The sequence below is a fragment of the Larus michahellis genome, chromosome 8 (assembly GCF_964199755.1).
Source record: "Larus michahellis chromosome 8, bLarMic1.1, whole genome shotgun sequence".
Classification (NCBI taxonomy): Eukaryota; Metazoa; Chordata; class Aves; order Charadriiformes; family Laridae; genus Larus; species Larus michahellis.
In genome coordinates this window covers 5,785,936-5,806,156 of record NC_133903.1, presented here as the reverse complement: position 1 = coordinate 5,806,156, position 20,221 = coordinate 5,785,936, and the positions used below count along the sequence as shown (strand labels likewise).

The 20,221-nt window shown below is 55.4% G+C and overlaps 3 protein-coding genes across 8 annotated transcripts; 1 reads left to right on the top strand and 2 right to left on the bottom strand.

The window, feature by feature from the left end:
• Nucleotides 1–6,676, bottom strand: LOC141748052 (chemerin-like receptor 1). 5 transcript variants are annotated; one of them, XM_074599427.1, is made up of 3 exons: nucleotides 6,045–6,676; nucleotides 5,078–5,220; nucleotides 1–2,413 (listed from the first exon to the last, which is right to left on the bottom strand). In XM_074599427.1, the coding sequence occupies exons 2-3, from the start codon at nucleotides 5,138–5,140 to the stop codon at nucleotides 1,310–1,312; spliced, it is 1,167 nt and encodes a 388-aa protein (XP_074455528.1). In that variant the 5' UTR covers nucleotides 5,141–5,220; nucleotides 6,045–6,676; the 3' UTR covers nucleotides 1–1,309. The 5 variants fall into 5 exon arrangements, with proteins under 5 accessions (XP_074455528.1, XP_074455529.1, XP_074455530.1 ...); XM_074599428.1 differs by lacking the exon at nucleotides 6,045–6,676 and having other exon boundaries at nucleotides 5,078–5,418; XM_074599429.1 differs by lacking the exons at nucleotides 5,078–5,220; nucleotides 6,045–6,676 and adding an exon at nucleotides 2,904–3,802.
• On the top strand, nucleotides 3,848–10,559 carry SHMT1 (serine hydroxymethyltransferase 1). Of its 2 annotated transcripts, none has more exons than XM_074599424.1 (12): nucleotides 3,848–3,963; nucleotides 5,429–5,550; nucleotides 6,110–6,255; nucleotides 6,561–6,676; nucleotides 6,765–6,925; nucleotides 7,093–7,174; nucleotides 7,424–7,636; nucleotides 7,902–8,018; nucleotides 8,377–8,499; nucleotides 8,795–8,911; nucleotides 9,096–9,206; nucleotides 9,689–10,559. In XM_074599424.1, the coding sequence occupies exons 2-12, from the start codon at nucleotides 5,449–5,451 to the stop codon at nucleotides 9,856–9,858; spliced, it is 1,458 nt and encodes a 485-aa protein (XP_074455525.1). In that variant the 5' UTR covers nucleotides 3,848–3,963; nucleotides 5,429–5,448; the 3' UTR covers nucleotides 9,859–10,559. The 2 variants fall into 2 exon arrangements, with proteins under 2 accessions (XP_074455525.1, XP_074455524.1); XM_074599423.1 differs by having other exon boundaries at nucleotides 3,874–3,976.
• On the bottom strand, nucleotides 10,404–20,183 carry SMCR8 (SMCR8-C9orf72 complex subunit). Its single transcript, XM_074599422.1, has 2 exons — nucleotides 17,638–20,183; nucleotides 10,404–15,431 (listed from the first exon to the last, which is right to left on the bottom strand). The coding sequence occupies exons 1-2, from the start codon at nucleotides 19,989–19,991 to the stop codon at nucleotides 14,978–14,980; spliced, it is 2,808 nt and encodes a 935-aa protein (XP_074455523.1). The 5' UTR covers nucleotides 19,992–20,183; the 3' UTR covers nucleotides 10,404–14,977.
• Between the last annotated feature and the right edge of the window lie 38 nt (nucleotides 20,184–20,221).

Sequence of the window (20,221 nt, the reverse complement as noted above, 5' to 3'; positions counted from 1 at the left end):
TGGGTATGTTTTACGTAAGTTTATTGGGATTTAATATTCATTCACCAACAGTACAAACTTCAGATCTCCACTATTTAAGGGCCAGAAACATGTCAAACATGACCACAGACAAGCATTGCTCAGAAACAGTTATGCTGTACATCAAACCTGAGTAACCGGAGCACAACCAATAATTTGTCCTGCCACACATCTGGGGAGAGAAAAGATGAGTGTCTTACCAGCTATTCCAGACCCTACACAAATACATGTAGCTATTTCATTTAACCCTATTTCTTTAAAAGATGCATGTGTAAGAGTGCCTCTGGATGGATCCCACAGCACATTCAAGCTGTATTTTTTAAACTATTTTCTCCTTAAGCTTTAGCAGCCCATATGTCAGACTGGAATGATCCACAGGAAAGGATCTTTGTGTTTTCTTTACCAATTTAATTACAAGGGACTTAAGGAATAGCTTTTCCCTTCCTCCTTTTCTCCTCTGGACAGCCAAAACACTGGCACAGCCATACACCTCTGGCACATACACCTCTGGCACAGCCGTAAACTACTGGCACAGCTGCAGGCTGCCGGCACAGTTGTACTCTGCTGGTGCAGCTGCACCCGATTTTGCTCTCTGGTGGAACCCCAGCAAAGATGAGCTGCCAGGAAAGTCTGGCAAGGGCAGGGAACAAACTCTCCCCTCGGCTCGCCATGTGCAAATGCACTGCAGGCAGGTGAACCCAACAGAGACACAAACAGGGTTTGTCCCCACATGCCTCCCCTGGGCATGTACAAGGTGACCCCGGGCTGGGCGGCAGTGTGGAGAGCAACTGAGAGCTCCTTCCTTGGGAGCCAGGAGGAGTGGAAAGGAAAGGGAGCTCTGCCAGCAGAGCCACAAACCCAGCGAATTTTTTAAAGGGCTTCCTGTTAAAAACTGGAAGCTGCAACAGACCAGCAGTGCCGAGGCACACAAGTCTGATGACTGGCAGCCACCACCCAGGCTGTGGTTGCCCTCTCAGCTCATCCAGCCAGGGAGACATTTTGCCAGGTATGATGGATCATAGGGGATGGAAAAGCTGCAGGGAAACAAGGCAGCCAAGGAAGGGGCACAAGGAGCAAAATGTACTTTGACTTTCCCACCCTGCTGCAGCTCCAGATAGTTGTTTAATTTCCATAGTACATTAAGTCATAGTAGGTTTGAGATACCTCCAAAAGGTCAAATCACGCTTCATTAGCATGCACAGCCCTTTGCAGCCCCCAGTCCTGCAATTATAGCTCTGAAATGAAGGGAAATTGCAGAGAAAAAAATTGGCACCTCCACACCAGCACCCACTCAGACCCTCGGGACCTCTGCTTCTGAAGCAGACCTGGACTTTCGCCTGCTGGTCAGGCTGCCCAGGACCGACTCCTCGCTGAAGGCCCCTTCAAAGGTCGACAGGATGGACTGGCGAAACTTCTCCTTGAAATCCGGCCCCACAAATACGTACAGGATGGGGTTGATGCAGCTGTTGAAGAAGGCAAGGCTGGAAACCAAGGGGATCCCTATGTAAAGGGCCATTTTCATCTCATGACTGGAAGAGTTTTTGGATATTTCCAGCAAGGAGAAGACGTGATAGGGGAAATAACAGAGGAAAAAAGAGACTGTGACAGCAATGATAATTCTGTATGGTTTTGCAGAGTTGGCTAACTGCCGCCTTTTCAGCTTGACAGCAACAATGCTGTAGCAGATGAGAATCACCGTGAAAGGGATGAGGAACCCGCATAAGAATCGCGTTATGATCATCGCTTTATGCCGCATCCTCCACAGCCTCCGCGTTGCCTCGGAGGTGTAGTCATCGGACAGTGCAAAATTATTATAGCAGCTGGTGATGTTCCTGGAACTGACCACAGTGTCCCGAAAGACGAGGTACGGCGAGCTGAGGAGCAGAGCCAGGACCCACGTCCCCAGTGCGATCCTGGCCGCCAGCTCCGGACTCCTGCGGTTGTGAGACCAAACGGGAAAAGCAACAGAAACACAGCGGTCCATGCTGATGACTGTCAGGAGGAAGACGCTGGCGAACATGTTGAGGAACGCAATGGTGCTGTTCAGCTTGCACAGGAGCTTCCCAAACGGCCAGTGGAAGCCCAGGGCAGTGTAGGCGATGCTGAGGGGCAGGAAAAAGGTGAAGATGAAGTCAGCAATGGCCAGGTTGAGGAACCAGATGGAGTTCACCGTCTTCTTCATCTTGAAGCCAGCAATCCAGATGACGAGGCCGTTCCCTGTCACCCCCAGCAAACAGGCAATGCTGTACACCACCATGGAGAGGACATGCATGCTCTTCTGGAGGCCGGAGTAGTAGTCATAGGCAGTGGCGTTCTCGGACTGCACAGTGGGGGAACTGGCGGAGAAGGGTGAAGGGGAAGAAGAGACGCTCTCCATCACCAGCACGCCGGAGTCCTGAAATCATAGCAGCACACACTGCTGTGATGTGCAGCTCCTACTGCTCAGGGGAGGTAAAAATCTTTGCTAGCAGATGTACACAAATTGGGTATGCAAAGCCAGACTATATAACTTAATATATAATTAATATAAAGTCCTTCTCTACAGCATCTGCATGTCACAGAAACCACTGCAACCAGAGAAACCGACCCGGGTTTTGCTGCTGGTGTTGGCACTGTCAGAACACCACCTCCGTGACCAGCCTACAACAGCGATCAGACATGGGCCAGCAGCAGAACCACAGGAACCCAAACCCCACAGCTGTGACAAGTCCTCTTGGGATGACCAACCACACATTACGGTAGCAAAAAACACCTGGACTGATAAAGATCAAGTTAAAAGACTGTTCAACAAGTACCTTCCAGGGCAGAACAGTCTCCGAGGTGTGTTCTAGTATAACCCTTGGCCCGTTACCCACCACCCACGATCCCCTTGCCCCACTCCGCACCTTGCTCGGTGCCAGCAGGACTCACCGCCGGCAGGACTCTCCTTCGCGGCTCTGTCCGACCCCCCGAGAGACGCAGCTCCTCTCCGGTGAGTGATTCATGCTGCCTCGTTCCATTTTCCCCTTGGCTTGGGATCACGAGGAATTTAGTGGGATCCCTTTATTCCCTAATCTTCTTCCTCAATTTGCTGTGCATTGATTTAACCCCTGATGCCCTGGTGATCGCCGTGCTGCTGCCTGGCATGCCTGCTCGCCTTGAGGCATGGCTTCGGCCGCCCAGGGAGGGTGGCTAGAACCGCTCCCTTCCCGCTGCAGGGTGGCCAGGGGGCTCCCATCCTCCATAGAGAATCCCCCCGGGATGGCGGGGTGGTGGGAACACCCCAGGGCTGGGGGAGAGGTCCCCCACCGGCATCACAGGGTGCGGGGTAATGGCAGAGGAGAGGTGACAGCAGTGGGGTGACAGCAGAGGATGGGTGATGGCAGAGGAGGAGTGATAGCTGGATAGGTGACGGCAGTGGGGTGACAGCAGAGGAGGGGTGACGGCAGAGGAGGGGTGACGGCACAGGGATGATAGCAAGGGAGGAGTTGACGTCAGAGAAGGGGTGACGGCAGAAGTCTGATGGAAGAGAAGGGGTGACAACAGAGGGGTGACGGCAGAGGAGGGGTGACAACAGAGGGGTGACGGCAGAGGAGGGGTGACGGCAGAAGGGTGGTGACGGCAGAGGTCTGATGGCGGAGGAGGGGCGACGACAGAGGAGGTGTGACGGCAGAGGGGTGGTGACGGCAGAAGGGTGGTGGCAGCGGAGCCCCAGCCCGCCCCGGTCAAGGTCACCCGCGCCCAGTCCGCCACGTGCTGGCAGCGCCGCCAGCCCCGCCTCAGCGCGGACCAATAGGGTGCGGGGAGGGGGAAGAGCGCGGCGCTGATTGGACCAGATACTCGGAGTGTGTTCCCCGCCGCCGGCCGACCGAGGCGCTGATTGGGCGATGCATGGAGGGGCGTGTCCGAAAGGTCTATGCTAGGCGCGCGGGCTCCCGCGCGGTGGCGGAGCGGGACCGGGACCCGGTACGGCGGGCGGGTAGGGGCCGTGCGGGGCCGGGACAGGGCGTGCGGGGCCGGGAGGGTTGGGGTGCAGGAGCAGGGCACCCCGCTGCGGGGCGAGAGCCGGGCAGGCAGCGCTGTTCCCCACCACCGGTGTCGGGGCAGGGGGAGCGCAACAGTGGGAGCTTCTCAGAGATGCGGAAGGCGACGGAGCCGGGATACAGAGGGGTTCAGAGCCGGGTGGGGAAGAAGCATCGGGGCTGGGGATCATCCCTGCAGCAGGTGAACTGCCAGGGCCCTATCGGTGTCCTGCCACGAGGGTGGAAATGGGGGTCTCAAACCTGGGTGGCAAACGGGGAGCTCTGTTCCCCTGAGCCTTCTGCAGGTCTGTGAAACCACTGGGTGTGAGTACTGCTGCCACCCGTGCGCTGAACCAGCTGTCCTGCTCAAAGCCAGAGCACTGCACCCTACCCTTTCCCTTGCAGCCCTTTCCCCATCCCGATGCAGCTTTTCTGACAGTGGGGATTCCCACCCTGCCAGCAAGGCCCCGGGCTCAGGGAGGAGGGCAGACGGGTGTCCCTGCCCAGCAAGGGCAGCACACAACAGGCCTGCGCTGAATGGACTTCAGCAGCTTGGCACAAGCAAGCCAAGTATGATTGCTTAATAACCTGCTCACGGCCCTTTGCTGGCCTTGCAGGGTTAATGGTTAAAAAGATGCATTGTTTTCAGCCAAGGCAGAAGCTGGGCTGTCACGCCTGCCCGGGAGCTTGTGCTCTGCATTATAATGCAACCAGGAGTTGCATGGATGGGGACAGAGGGCTGCTGCCAGGCCTGGGCATCACACATGCTGTGGAGTCAAGCTGAGGCAGAGCTGCTGTCTCTCGGGGCCCTGCTCCACGAGCCGTGCTTGCATCAGTTAGGGTTTGGGGCAGAACTCCGACCTGCTGGGACTTTGCCCTCATGGCTATGCACAAAGGAAAGCAGCCGAGAGGTTTAGGAATGCTGGGGAATGCAACTCACATTAAAATTGAGGTCTTGTGGGTATGAGCACTTCACTGAAACTAAACAGCAGTTTTAATAAGACACCCTTATGTCCATGAGGGCATGCGCTAGCATTTCCTAGAAGCCTAAGACTCACGGTTATATGGGATCGAGAGGGACAGGCATTGGTCATGTTGCTGATACGGTTTAGTCCATGCATGGGTTCATCATGTCCCCAGGTGTCTGGCCAGGCGCTGCAGAGCTGGGTGGCGGGACTTCAGGCAGGGCGGTGATGGGAGACTGTAAGAAATGATCAAAGCATTATAATTAATGATCTGGTCTTAAATCAGTGGGGGAAACCTTAGAGTTGTTGCTCTTTTCCTCTCCCAGTGGGCTCCAGCCCATGGCTGGTCTCTGTTTCCAGGGAAAACGTGGGATAGGAGCAGGCAGGATGCAGGGAGGCACCCAGCCCCGCTGCCATCCCACAAACTCCTTTCTCTGCTGGCAGGTGACATTGGACCCAGCAGAATGGCAAACTCAATGCAGGGTGAGGGGGCTCTCCCCAGTGCGGAGCTCTGGGCCTCCCATAATAAGATGGTAATGGAGCCGCTCGACAGCAACGACCCGGAGGTGAGACCCCCTTCCTGGCCCTGGCCCAGCAGCCACTTCATTCATCCCCCGGGCAGCCACAGGGATGCTGACCTCCTCAAGCCAGGGCTGTGGCAGAGAGACGGACCAAGGCTGAGCTGGTGGGGCCCATCCATCCTCCGTGCCCTCTCTGCCTGGAGTAAGAGGTGGAGAGGGAAGGCATCCTCCAACTGTTTGCCCATAACATGGTCATAACTTTGCATCTATTGCTCATACCCCTCTGCTTGAAGCTCTAATGCCCACACCAAAGCAGCTGGCCCACCAGGCCACGTGGCAGTTACCCTTGTCTCTCTAGCCCAAATGACAGATGAATTATCTGGCAGCTTCCTGAAATGTAGAAACCCAAAACGTGGCCTGTGACTGGACATGTGAACTGTTTAGGATCAGCTGTACAGAGAAGGGATCTCCTCTCCCTTCTCCACCATCTTTCCAGGCCCCTCTCCACACCCTGTCCCCTCCAAGGGTGCATCCCCTACCACAGAGCATCCACGCATCCGTGCAGAGCTGGCACGGGTGAAGCTGTTTCTCTTCCCTCCCAAAGGTGCACAGCATCATCAAGAAGGAGAAGCAGCGGCAGAGGCTGGGGCTGGAGTTAATCGCGTCAGAGAACTTTGCGAGCCGAGCAGTCCTGGAAGCTCTGGGATCCTGCATGAACAACAAATACTCTGAGGGTTACCCAGGACAGAGGTATGGGGCTGGGGCTGAGTCCCACCCAACCCAAACCCTCACAGGGAAGGGAGAGGAACCACCCACGCTGCCAGACCTCACCTCTGGAGAGGAAGCGATGTCCTGGTGCTGGCAGCCAAGCTCCTCCAGGGCAGGATCTGACCTTCTCGACTTCTGTCCTTGTCCACACATGGGACAATCTCAGCAGGGTCATGTCTGCTGCAGCAGCAAACGCGGCGTCACCCCAGGTTCTCCCCAGCTTGGTCACGGGGACCGTTCTGAGCAATGAGTTTGGTTTTAACCCCTACCCCGTCCTTTACCGGCAGGTACTATGGTGGGACGGAGTTTGTAGATGAGCTGGAAAGGCTGTGCCAGAAGCGAGCCCTGCAGGCGTACCGGCTCGACCCCGAGAAGTGGGGCGTCAATGTCCAGCCCTACTCAGGTAACGGTGTGCTCAGGAGAGCCAGGCCATCTGCCCAGCCTCTGTGCATCCCAGCACCCATAACCGGCCTGGTGTGCTCTCACTGCAGGGTCACCCGCAAACTTTGCGGTGTACACGGCCCTGGTGGAGCCCCACGGCAGGATCATGGGGCTGGACCTGCCTGACGGGGGCCACCTCACCCACGGATTCATGACAGACAAGAAGAAAATCTCTGCCACCTCTGTATTCTTCGAGTCCATGCCCTACAAGGTAGACAGCTGCTCCAGCCAGAGCCATGATGTGGTCTTCATAACTGTTGGTGCCTCTTAAAGTTAAAAGTAGTAGCATCAGGCTCTCAGCACACTCACCTGCAGGATGGTGCTGCAGCTGATCTTCACCCCTGCCAAGGTAGCTGAACCCTCCTCTTCCTCTTCCAGGTCAACCCCAAGACCGGTTACATCGACTATGACAAGCTGGAGGAGAATGCCCGCCTCTTCCACCCCAAGCTGATCATAGCAGGTAAGGATCAAACCCTTACCAACCTCGCTGGTGACACGCACTGGGTGGGGGTGGCTCACTGAAGCCAGTAGCAGCCTGATAAGCCCGTGGATGCTGCAGTGCCAGGAGATGACCTCAAACACATCCACACTGGCAGGAGCTTGTGTGCTGTCCCCAGCTGGGCTGTCCCCATCGCAGGGCTGGACCCGTGGCTGTCCCAAGGTCATCAAGCATCTGCTCCTGTCCCCTCTACGTGCTATCTCCCTGCAGGTGTCAGCTGCTACTCGCGCAACCTGGACTATGCCCGTATGCGGAAGATTGCTGACGCCAATGGTGCCTATCTCATGGCCGACATGGCTCACATCAGCGGGCTGGTGGCTGCTGGTGTGGTGCCATCCCCCTTCGACCACTGTGATGTCGTCTCCACCACCACCCACAAGACCTTGCGGGGCTGCAGGGCTGGCATGATCTTCTACCGCAAAGGTGCATGACCCAGACAGGGAGCCGGGAGAAACGCTCCCCCCAGGCTGGGGGGCTGCAAGTTAAAGCTCCTTCCTGCTCTAGAGGGAGGGCAAGAAGGTCTGGGGCCTCCTGGGAACATCTGGGGAGCTTCCCAGTGCCAAACGTGGCCCAGATTTGGAGAGGAACAACCACCATCCCTGTTTGGAGAGGCCAGAGGGTGACAGCAGCTCATGGGAGAAGGGAGGCTGAGCTGCCTCATGAGTGATCCTGCCTTCCCCTCCCACAGGCACCCGCAGCGTGGACCCCAAGACAGGCAAGGAAACACTCTACAACCTGGAGAGCCTCATCAACCAGGCGGTCTTCCCTGGGCTGCAGGGAGGCCCGCACAACCATGCCATCGCAGGTACACATCCAGCCTGGTCACCAGTTCCAGGGTGTCAAAGGGAGTCGGCAAAGGTGTTCTGGCTGGTCTCTGACCCCCAGCAGCAGTGAAGGGGGCTCCAGGTGACACGGGGGGCTTGCAGCCTGGAGATAACACAGCAAAGAGCAGCTGGTGTGATCCAGCATTGCCCAAGGAGCAACCAGGCTTGTCCCATCCTGCCTTTTGGCTCATGGCACCGCTGCCAGCCTGGTTAGGGGAAGGGACTGTTCATCAGTTCGCTCAGCTTCCATGATGACTTCTGCTGGCGGTGCCACACATCCCCGCCAGCTCTCCTGGTCAGAGCCCCCAGAAACTCACCCTGGTCTGCCTTCCTCCCCAGGGATCGCCGTGGCGCTGCGGCAGGCCATGACGCCCGAGTTCAAGGCTTACCAGCAGCAGGTGGTCGCAAACTGCAAGGCGCTCTCGACAGCGCTGATGGAGCTGGGCTACGACATCGTCACAGGTGAGGACAGGTCTTGGCTGTGGGACGGGGCTGACGCCTGTGTGGCCAAGGGTCTGAGCCAGGCCACGAGGGCAGCACGTGCACGGATGCAACAGGCAGGGCTCTGCCATTGCAATTCCTCAGGAAAACCACAAAACTATTTTGAAGCAGCCCCTCTTCCTAAGGACAGGCCCCCTTCCATCCCCAAAACCAGGGGCAGGTCCCAGCTCAATCCCAAGCCTTTTTTGCTGAAGTGTCGTGCAGGAGCAGCATTTACCCTGATCCCACGTCCCCCACTAAACCCCTCTCTTTGCAGGGGGCTCCGACAACCACCTGATTCTCCTGGACCTGCGCAGCAGAGGCACGGATGGCGGCCGGGCTGAGCGGGTACTGGAGATCTGCTCCATCGCCTGTAACAAGAACACGTGCCCTGGTGAGAGATCCCACAAGCTCTCCTGTGTTCTGCCCCACACACTAGGGTTCTCCCGTGGCCTGTGCAGAGCTTCCTGCAGGGCTCCCAAATTCTGGTCCACCCCAGGCACTGGGAACCACGCCAAGTTGCCGTGTACAGCAGTTTTGGTACCTGGTTTGGTCACACATGACTTGTTTTGGTGCAGGTGATGTCAGCGCCCTGCGCCCCAGTGGCCTGCGGTTCGGGACGCCGGCTCTCACCTCCCGCGGCTTCCGGCAGGACGACTTCCGCATGGTGGCTCAGTACATCCACAGAGGTGAGGCTGGGGGGGCGTGAGTGGCCCCAGGGCAGCTCCTCCGGGTGACAAGGCACAAGCTGGGCGGTTTCCCCAGCAGCTGGGGAGGGAGCACACACACAAGTGAGGAGGAACTGTCCCACCTGCACATCTGGATGTGGGACATCTGTCCACAGCTGGGACCAGCCAAACCCTCCCTACTGCACTAGCAGAGGGTTGAAAGCCTGAATTAGAATTGTACCTTTCCCAGTCTAGTTCCAGTTGTCCTCAGGGGTCCCACGCTGGTTTCCTGGGGCAGTAAGCCCCTCGCAGCCCTGCTCCTACCCTCCCGCATCTTAGGGAGCAGCCCCAGTGCTGCTGCGGGGTGGTGCAGGGCTAAGCCCGCAGCCCAGCCTCGCAGGCTCCCTGCGGCAGGGCTGGGAGAGGTGCGGAATGCGGCAGCTGCCCACTGCGGGCGCAGGCAGAGGTGTTGCAGCTGGCCGACGCATCTCCCGTCTTGGCAGGGATCGAGCTGACACTGCGCGTGCAGAAAGACATGAGCCCCAAAGCCACACTGAAGGAATTCAAGGAAAAACTGGAGGAGGACAAATACCGGGGGGAGCTGAAGGCACTGAAGGAAGAGGTGGAGGCCTTCGCAGCCACTTTCCCGCTCCCGGGGCTGCCTGTCCTGTAAGGGGAGGCACCTGTGCCCGCTCCTGGAGCCGCCGAAACACCTCTAGCCTGAGATCAACACCCCAGTGCCTTCTCCCAGCACCTCCCCGCTGGCCCTGGCTGCGGAGCACCAGTGGCTCTTACTAACCTCTCCCCTCCCATTTGGGGCACAGGACCCCCCTGAGCACCGCTGCCGCCCCCCACCGCGGGGAAACTAGCCCCTTCACCGCCCAGTGTCACAACTGGGACCGAGCACCAGGGAACCCTCAGCCTCGCAGACAGGCCGGGGTTTGATCCAGCTCTCGCTGGCTGCGAGTGGCGGGTCCACCCCTGCCATGAATCACCCCCGCGGCCAGGCGCACTGTGCTTGGCTCCACAAGAGACATCACAGCTGCTAAAAGCCTCCCTGGTTTCTGCCTCGAGAATTTCCTTTGGTGCCTTCCAGCCTCTGCAGGCTTTTACAAGGCCCAGCCTTGTCCCAAACCCACCGAGAACAGCCCTCCCGGGATCGCCATCCCATCCTAGCCAGCGTCTCCAGTATTTCCTCAGACCTCTGAGTTACAAAGCTTAGGTAGAACCATTTTTTAATAAGCACGGTAAAATTAAGAATTTAACCACAATGTATGACAAGAATTATAAGCTTTAAAAAATACAACCAATTTTTTTTTTTTTTGTATTTCAAAAATATCTGAACCCAAATAAATAATTTTTTTTTTAAAAGTACATTTCTCAGACTAGTCATTTGGTGTTAACATCAGTTAAACTCTTGTGCAGTAACACTTACAGCACGACACTAAGACATGCTTCTTGGATTTCTCCCGGTCACACTCGCTCTAACTACTGACGCAAGCATTCGGCACGCACAGGCACACACACAGAACTCAACATGCAGTAATAGGATACAGTGCTTTAAAATAAGATGAGAATTCATCACAGCCTGGCAGCTCTGAGCCCAGCCCCATCCCCGTGCCGGCAGCGAGGTGGCCAGCGGGGCCGGGTACCCTGTGTTTCTGTCTTCCAGTTAAAACGTGTCTCGGGGACCGGCGTGCGGTGGGTTTGTGACCCCTCCAGTATGGGGCTACTGGTGCTCTGACGTTGTGCTCCTGGGGCACTGAGCGGAGCAGGCACCCTCCTTCAGCCCAGGCAGCATTTCCCATCCCACCTTATTGCAGGAGCCTTCTCAAAGCGCTGCTACAAGCCCCAGGTCCTGCCCAGCTCTCCAAGATGCTGAATCTGCAGCGTGGGCTGTCACCCGTCACCAAACCGGGGGTTCAGGGCCCCCCATGCTCAGTGAAAACCAAAGAACAGGCCTGGGGGCACAGAGCCACCAGCTCCCACCCCTCTAGCACCTCTCCCACCCCTTCCCAATGGTGAATATTGCTAGAGTACAGGCGGTACTTCCCTAGGCAAGGCAAGACAGCCTTGGAGCTGCTTAGAAGTGATTGCTACTGGATGAAAGTAAATCCGAGCACTATTCTCTGAGAAATGAAACCTGTGTAGGGTTAATATCACCTACTCCTATGGCTGACCCTCCTCGGGGTGGGATCTGAAAGCACTCGGGCTAGTGGGCTACTCTAGCGTAGAGCGGGAGCTGGTGGTTCATCTCCCAGCGCAGGAAAGTGGAGGAGTAAGAAAAGGGAACTCTGCCCTCCCGGCCGGGCAGCGGACGGCCAGGGGAGACCTTTGCTCTGATGAATTCTCGGTCCGGCTTTAACGCCTCCTCTCCCTGACAGCCAGAGAGAGAGGAGGGAGCCGGAGCCGCGGTGCGGGAGGTGGGGACATGCTGGCAGCACTCACGGAAGCAGTCGACGGCCATGCAGAGCACCGCCGGCTCCGGCGGCCGGAGGGTGGGTGCGGGAGGGCTGGCGAGTATTGCACTGCGGCTGCGAGGAACCTGCCCTGCTCCTGGTGGAAAAGGATGGCTGGGTGGCGGCGCTCGGGTGGTGCGGTGCGAGGCGACGAACACATATGCCAAGGTTTGTTGCGGGAGCTGTTAGTGCGAAGATCGTAACTTGTTGTAAGTCTGCGAATACCAGAAACTAGTGAGGTAACACAGTGAAGATGAGGGGGAAAAGTCTTAAAGTGCCAATATAGGAATCTTTACTGTACAGAAGCAGGTCAGAGAAATTACGGAGCAAAGAGGAATTCAGCTCCCGAATCACCAGCTCCACCCAGACTCCCCCCCGATTTCTGTCTCCAGCTGCACCGAGGTGCCACAGCCTGATGTCATTACCCCTTTCCTGGAGTCCGAGCTCAGAAGTGACCCTGCCGTGAGTCAGTTTTTGGATGACAAGTACTCCAAGGTGCGTTTCCCCACAGCTCCTGCTTAATAGTCGAGTTGCAGATAGTGTAGAGCTCCTGTTTCAAAACAGGCCGAGGGTCCCAGCAGAGCCCCTCGAGTATCCTCCCAAATCAGAGCTACTTTGTGGCGGAGATGAAGCAGGTCAGACAGGTGGTAGTGCAAGTATTGCTCAACACAGCCTCGAATATCCGATACTACAGGTTTGATAGAGGGAGCAACGAGAAGTGAGTTATTTATCAATTTATGAGCGCAGCTGAACACCGCAGGTAGAGACCGCTGCGACTTAAGAGATCGGCCAACACTAATTGTCAGTCCTGCTCCACCGCTCTGCGCTGTCAGCCTGGAGGAAGACGTAAGTGAGTCAGCAGGAAAAAAGTTCCTCCCTCTCTCCTCAAACCCAAATAGCATCAGGTCATTTTCCAGTAGGAAACAAGCTCCCGCGCTGAGCACTCCTCCAGCGCTGAGGGTCAGGCAGGACGCAGGGAGCTTCGGTCTGCCCGGTGTCGCCTGCATTACTCATTTACCGAGACGCCTCTTCCTCCGGGGAATCTCGCCTCAGCTGTAGTGTGGAAGCCGTTCAGGTGCACACGAATCGACAAGGGGACACCTCAAGTCACTTCTGAAAGCAAGCGTTTTCGAGGGACACGGAAGTCTTTTGCCAGCAGACCCAGTTCACGTGACAGGAGGGCACGGTTAGGAAAGGAAAAGGCCTTTAAACATGCTTTAAAGGTGTGCAGCCCCGCACACAGGCACACCGCTCACCTTCAGCGAAGGCGACACCACGCTGCTTCCCAACTGCCACCTGAAAACACCATCACGAGGTCCCCTGACTTTGGAAATCCCTCTGGAGAGTACCAAGAGCTCAACTTGCCCAGCTGAGCTGGCCTCACGGTCGGTCACCAGAAACAACACTAACATTTAAAATAGCCTTTCTGCCCTGTTGGTTTACGCCCCCCGCGCTACCCAAGAGAGCCCTTTCCAGGTGAAGGAGGGGGCAGCGGTACCGAAGGGCAGGTGCTGGTGCCAGACAACACCCTCCCCAGGGAGACCTCCTTGCCTTCGGGACACAGGTTTCGGAGCAGTGCGGTTCTCACAGCAAGTTTCAGTGGGATCTAAGCCACGCTGACGAACCCCAGACCCTACACTGAAACTTCCCCTGGGCATGGAAGGAACATCACATTCATCTCCAGCGCGGCCTCACACCAGCACAATAAACAGAGGTTTAAAAAAACCCAAACCAAACCACGCTTCAGCTCATCTTGTACGATCTCATCTGTTCTCACTCCATAATCAGAAAAGTGATAAAAAGAAATAAAACCAAGGCTAATCTTTCCTAGCAAGGCTTTTCTTGCTTAGAAGTACCACGGGGGCTGCTACCGCCACACAGCACCGGGCAGAGCAGATTGCAGCCCGGCACTGGTGGCGAGGGAACAGCATCTCCTACGAGACTCCAGAGGGAAGAGCTGTGCCTGGGCACAAAGCTTTTGGCACTAACAGGAACAATCTGGGAGTGTTACCACGCCAGTGGTGCAACCTTTATGGCACAGGCAGCAGCGTAGAAGCTTTGAAAAGTAAAGTCCCCAGCATCTAGGCTCAGATAGTGGCAGTTCTGCCCGGTCCAGAGCTACCCAGGAGCGCCCCGGGAGAGGTAGTCGAGACGCGACAAAGGCTCGGCCAGAAGCAGCATGCAGCCACGCTGACCCTGCTTTACTGCAAAGCACAAAAGTCAATTACCCGACAAAAAAAAAAAAAAAAAAGAAAAGAAAAGAAATTATTACGGATACGACATGGAATCCAGTACATTCATCCCCAATCTCTCCTGAGCACTGGTAACCCACCATCCCAGCAGCCGGCTCTAACAGCTTGCTGTCTCACAGCATAGCTTCAGCTGAATTGCACTGTTCGTTTCCCCATCACAAAATGCCCCAATAATGAGCCCCCCCCACACCTCTGTTCAGTTCCCCTCGTTCCTTAAAAGCCCACCCTCAACCTCAATGATTTGAGGATTCCCGGTCTCCCTCCCACCCTTCTCGGAGGTCACCCAGCAAATGGGACGTGACAAATTAACAAGGCACAGTGCTCTACATTCACAGCAGCGGGCGCCTCGGTGCTTGCCGGCATTAAGGAGTCCTTCCACATTCCAGATTTTAACAAAGCTGAAACTGGCAAACGCTTTCTGGAGAGAAGCACGTGTGCCTCCACTGCTCTCCCACCCGAACAGGGACAACTTGTCCTGGGAAGCGCCAGGAAACACAGAAAAATGCAGGAAGGGACACCATCCACTACTGCTGCGCACAGACATGTAACTGCAAGCTGCCATCCTGCCAGGGAGCTTCCGAGCTACACTCACGTGAGACACTGGTGGGTTAAAAAACTTCACGTGGCCTTTACACCTCCCCCCTCTGGTCTCCGCCCCGGCTCCACGGAAGGGACCAACAGCATTTAGGGCTCTGGCAGAAGCACCCGAAGCACTGCGTTATTTTGGGGGCTGCACACTAGTAAGTATTGATCCCCAAGACAGCCCACCTCTCTCTCCGTGCCATAATCTCCCTGGGATGCTGCCATGATATGCTTAACAAGTTTATAGTGCCCCTTCTAACATTTAAAAACAGAGTGCCCAGTGTTATATGTGATGGAATATCTATGTTCTTGGCTACAGGGAACCACACAGAAATCCGGCCCCTCAGACACTGATTTCTGTGGAGCAGAGAAGCTTGCAAATGCATCGGCTTCTTCGCCCCTACCCAACGTATGAGAGCTACTGCAGACAGCATCAATGTCAAGCACGGATGAGCTTTGTCAGACTCTGAGTACACAGGCAGACAGCCTACACGCGAGGCTAGATTTTGTACAAAAAGCTGGGAACATAGTCAAATCTGAGCAGAGGGTTCACCCCCTGGCCGGGTTCCTGAATGTACTGCAGCTTCAGCAGCTCAGCTAAATACTGTACAATTTTGATATCTTCATTGGCGAGGCCCAGCTGAAGCTTCAAAAAGTTCATCCTGCGATTCACCACGGATTCCTCCGGTTCCCTTTCACTGATGGGAAGGTGCAAATGATGGCAGAAGGTGAAGAGGAAGGCTTTTGAACACAGCTGGGTGAGGATACTTTGGACGTGCATATAGTAGGTGCTTCCTCGTTTGATCTGCGTGCGGTGGTCTGCCAGCCGGGACACCAAGGTGCCTTTGTAAAGCGGGCAGCGGAGAGTCTTACTGTCGGCATCCAGAATGCTGACGTACCGGCTGTATCGGCTCAGGGTGTGCAGCATGTTCACCCCGGCAGGTGACACCATCCTGAAACAGCAAGGAGAGAGGTCATGGCTGGAGGGGACCAGACAGTTAAGCAGCAGACTGCGTCCGTGCCCCTGTATCACACGTACTTTCCCTCTAGTTCACAAGCTGGTGCAAGAGCCTCTGTGGGTAAATAGAGTCTGGCACGGAAGAGAATGGCCAAGTAGTCCCTCCAGCCTGCCAGATCCCAAAGAACCCTCGATCCCCTGGATCCCCATATGCACTGATCTGCTCCGTCCGTGCGCTACTTCATAAACCACCGCACTGTGGGGCAGCTTCCTCCCTTGGCGATGCAGAGATGGGGTGACAGGACATCTCTGGTGAACAGAAGCAAATCTTGCAGCAGCTGGTAGCTTCTGGATGTGAAAACAAGGACCCAGAAACCCAAACCAGACCCACCTTGTGAGGAGCTCCATTTTTCCCCCTTATCACTGTTTTGGGAGAGAGCCGCTCTGAGGTGATCAAAGCCCTGAGCAGAGCGAAACCTTCTACCTTTCCTTTAAAAAGGGCACATCCTTAAACCAGAATATTCCCTGGCTGAGCCTGGGCACTTTTCACTCAGGTGCAAACCCACAGCACGTTCACAACACACAATTATCCAACAAGCCTAAATTAATGTTATTTAAATGCAAATTACAAGCCTACGCAAACTCTACCTTCTGCTCCTTAGTTTTGTGTGGTTGAAGCCGCTTGGTTGAGCTAAAGCTCCCACCCTCAAAAACAAGATCCCCAGCTGCTGGTGTCAGGGCTGCCTCTGTTCCCGGGCAGCATCTGGCCATAGGAGACACAACACCCTTACCAGGATAATTAATTTAGCCTCTAAGTTCCTTCCCGAAGCCCTTGTACAAATGGCTTGCTGACAACACCTACATTAAAATCAACACTTAATTAACATTCCACAGAGGAGAGTTTAAATGACTGACACATGTTACAAGCAGTTCTCAAAAGAAAAAAAAAATATTTTGTTTATAAAAATTGCATCTAACCACAAACATTGAGCAACCAGTAAACACTCCGGGCTTTTAAAAACCTCACTGACAGACAGAAAAGTTTGGGAGCAGCTGTTGGCAGATCTGTCATCCTGCCTCATGAGCACAGAAATAAACTCACAGCTTAGGATAATTTCGTCATCCACAACCCCCAGCAACGCAATCCCCGGCAGCCCAGAAAGCAGATTTCTGTACTTTGATTTTTGCGCTGTTCTGAAACACTCTTTCAGGAGCTATTCCAGCCCGGCTCTGAGCAATGGGCTGCCACTCTGACTCATGTTTTCCATGTTGGTGACAGCAATGGTCATTCCATGTCACACCTGCACCCAAAGCGCCAAACACATCCTGGTAACACACACAAAAAAAATCCTTTTCATAACAGCAACAAAGGCAGGGACAAAATGTTGAGAGCTGAGCAATCACTATTTGCTATTATAAACTACGAAGCCACATTTCAGGACTGTGTGTCAGCAAAGAGGTGCTTGCTTTTGTGATGGTCCTCACCCCGAGCAGAAGTTTCCTTTGAATCTGAAATGCAATTCCAACACCGCAGTCCGCTGAGTTTCATGGACCTTTTTTCCTGCACTGAGGCTGGTTATGAATAAGTCTCTGCCGGTCTGCACCCCCCTCTGCAGCCTCCGCCCTTCCCCACAACACCCAGCGGGCGCTCCCTCGCCAGCACAGCCCAAGGTGCCGGCAGTCCAATTTCTGACCTACCAATCTCATCGACAGTGCATCATCTCTTCCTTAGGGTCCACAAGAAAAAAAACCCACCCCATATCAAAGCAGCCATTTGAAAAAACCAGAATTCTAGCTAGAAATGTCATAAGATTTTTGGCAGGAGATGAGAGAAAACGCACAAGGGACTCCAGGAACACTCTTATCAAATCACATGTGACTCATGTGTTTGTTCTCCACTTTGACGGGCTAAGACCTAAACAAGAAGGAAGCCTCCTGACCAAATAACTAGTATGAGCCAAGCAGTAAGTGCCCAGCAGATGTTTTAAACATTAACTCTCAAGTGAGGCTGGATACAAAGAGACAGACAAATCTACCAGCCTTCCACAAATATATCCCACAAGCAGAAAATCACGGCAGCTGCACAGGTAATTAGACAGAGACCCACCCTGCACACCCATTCCCCTCTGAAATTCCTGCTTAAGAGAAGTCGTTTTTATGATACACCTCGATACCGATTAGCAAACAGATTCTCAATTTACCTCTGGAGTCCGATCAGCTTCCACTTCTGGAAATCCACAACGTGCAGAGGGGAAGTGACCCAGTGCTTCACGGGCTTGGCGTAAATGCCGCAGTTCGGCACGAAAATGGAGAGCGCCGTCACAAGCTTTTTGACTATGGCTTCCTCTTCCCCCAGCACGACGAGGGTCCTGCCGCTGAGCAGGGAGTAGATGGCGGGGTGAGCGAAGGGGTACTGCCTGATGAACCGCAGCGCGTTCTGGCCAGCCTTTTTTTTGTGCCTTTCGCTCGCCTGACAGGCGAGGTGAGCAGGAGAAGGGGTCCTGTCAGAGCACGTGGAGGCGGCGCTGCTGATATAGCTCGTGGAGTCCGAGCACTCGTCCAGACTGCTCTTACTGACCTCCCTGCTGCCTGTCAGGTAGCGCGAGTCAAGCTCGTAGGGAAGGAGCCCCCCCGAGATGCCGTCATGGGAGGGGAAGCTCCCGAAGCTGCCACGCAGCCCCGGCTCGACCTGCCGGTACGGCTGCGGGGGAATCCTGACCACCCCATCCTCATTGCAGGGTTTCTGTCCCAGGTCAGGCAGAGGCTCAAGGAAGTTGGGACTCTCCTTCCCGATACAACAGGCAGAATCAACCTGCACTAAGTTTTCCCGTTTTGAAATGTCTTCCTGCTCGTCAGCGTTGTCCGGATTTAGTTTGGGGGTGAAATGAAGGCCTCCCTCTTCATCATCCACGTAAGGTTCCTCGTTAATGGCACTTGGGTAGCTTGCTTTGAAATCTTCCGGGATGAGCGACTCGGAGGGACATGTGCTGAGAACCTCGATGCTGTCCTCGCTGACGGTCCGCCGGCTGCCCACCTTGCTCCTGCCCACCTGGGGACTGGGGCTGACAGGTAGGCTGGCCTGGCTCTCTGATTTTGTCAAGCCAGATGCAGACTTCTCTGTTCCAAGAACCTCGATGCTCTCACCACTACTGATGCTGCCTTTAATATCTGCATCGAGATAGTCCAGGTTCTCCTGGTGTTCAAACGTGATGGACTCAGTCATTTTGGGTTCTTCGGAGTCCTCGATTTCCTGTTCCATCTTGATGGGCACACACTCCACGCTGGACTTGTAGGATCCCAGGCTGATGACCACTTTAGGAGCAGGAGACTCTTCTGAGCACTTTCTATCGACGGCATCTTGACTGAGCCCCTGGCAGCCTCTGTACTGTTTTTCAGGTGGTTTTTCATCCAGAAAAGACACATCCTCAAAGAGGAAGTTAGTTACGCTTTGTTGCTTTAAGAGCGCCCTGCTGATCTGGTCTGTCAGGAGGTAGCACACATCACCTCTGAAAGTCCTCTCGATCTGATGCAACTGGTCAAGGGTTTGGGTGAAAAAATAAATATCGCAGAGCTCCTCCAGCGTCTTCAGCTTCTTGTCAAAGCATTTGGCAGACTTCGCTTTGATGAGCTTGGGTGTATAGGATGGCACATGGGCATAAAGTTGCGTTTCACCAGGCTCAGCAAGGTCAGAGGTAGTCAGGTCCTGGTCGCAGCCTGCGTTGGCCTGATCCAGCGCACCCTCTGGCTCATAGGGGTGGAAGTCGGACCTCTTCAGCTTCCTATAGGGATATGACCTGATTTGTTTCAGCAGATCTTGGTGCTCGATGATAGACTTTTCCACACTGGCCAGCTCATTGGCCTTCTCGATGGCTTGGGTTGTGTAATAACCTTTGTCGTTTGCTTTCTTCTGTATCTCAGTTTCGTTGTGCAGGACAGTCCTGGTGTAGTCAAGATCTTTCAGTTTCTTTTCCAGTTCATTAGCAAAAGCCTTCCTGTTCCCCGTCTTTAGGCATTCAGAGGCTTTGGAGAACTCTGCAGAGAGTTCCTGAAACTGCTGCATGATTTTGTGCTCGTCGGCAGAAATGTAGGCCATGCAGAAGGGCCTCACAAAACCCCTGGCTTCAAGGTCATAGAGAGTCAAATGGTGCACGTACGCGAAAGCCCCTTCCTTCGAGTCCCCCAGCACCACTTTGGAGTCCTCCACAAAGTTCAGCTTTGGGTAGGCGGAGCCGGGAGGGTGCCCCACGAAGGAAGCCTGGTAATCCACAGACATGATCCGAAGGGAGAAATAATTGAGATCGAAAGTGCCCGACACTTTGGCGTCATCGGGGATGGTCAGGAGGGGCTGGGGCCCCACTTGCTCCGAGAACTCAGAGATGAGGATGAAGTCCCGGGTGAACTTGGAGCTGGCGACCTTGGCCCAGGGGTTGGCGCCGTGGCTGGCGAAGGGGAAGAGCGGCACCGAGTACTCCTCGGGCAGGGGGGGCTCGCTGCACAGCTCATCCTCCAGCTCCTCCTCCCTGGTGAAGGCCACCACATCAGGGGCGCTGATCATATTTCCCGCAGGAGGGGACCGACATGGAGCAGCGAGGCCCCTCCGGTCCCCCCCGCCACCGCCACCGTCAGGCCCTGCGGGAGGCCCCGCCGCGACCCCGGCCCCGGCCCCCCCCCCGCCCGCAGCCGGGCCCCCGCCGCAGCCCCTTCTCCCGCCGCCGCCGCCGCCTCACGCCTCCACCATGGCCGGGAGCCGCCGGGCCCCGCTCAGCCGCCTCCCTCACGGACGCC

What these genes read in the sequence shown, in the direction of transcription:
- LOC141748052 (XM_074599425.1), bottom strand. Translation starts at nt 2,752, where the DNA reads ATGTGTGGTTGGTCATCCCAAGAGGACTTGTCACAGCTGTGGGGTTTG. An exon ending in ACACCAGCAGCAAAACCCGG is followed by an intron (nt 2,414 to 2,605) that starts GTCGGTTTCTCT and finishes CTATGATTTCAG; the next exon opens with GACTCCGGCGTGCTGGTGAT.
- SHMT1 (XM_074599423.1), top strand. Translation starts at nt 3,889, where the DNA reads ATGGAGGGGCGTGTCCGAAAGGTCTATGCTAGGCGCGCGGGCTCCCGC. An exon ending in GAGGGTTACCCAGGACAGAG is followed by an intron (nt 6,256 to 6,560) that starts GTATGGGGCTGG and finishes CTTTACCGGCAG; the next exon opens with GTACTATGGTGGGACGGAGT. An exon ending in CCCCAAGCTGATCATAGCAG is followed by an intron (nt 7,175 to 7,423) that starts GTAAGGATCAAA and finishes ATCTCCCTGCAG; the next exon opens with GTGTCAGCTGCTACTCGCGC.
- SMCR8 (XM_074599422.1), bottom strand. Translation starts at nt 19,991, where the DNA reads ATGATCAGCGCCCCTGATGTGGTGGCCTTCACCAGGGAGGAGGAGCTG. An exon ending in AAGCTGATCGGACTCCAGAG is followed by an intron (nt 15,432 to 17,637) that starts GTAAATTGAGAA and finishes TTGCTGTTTCAG; the next exon opens with GATGGTGTCACCTGCCGGGG.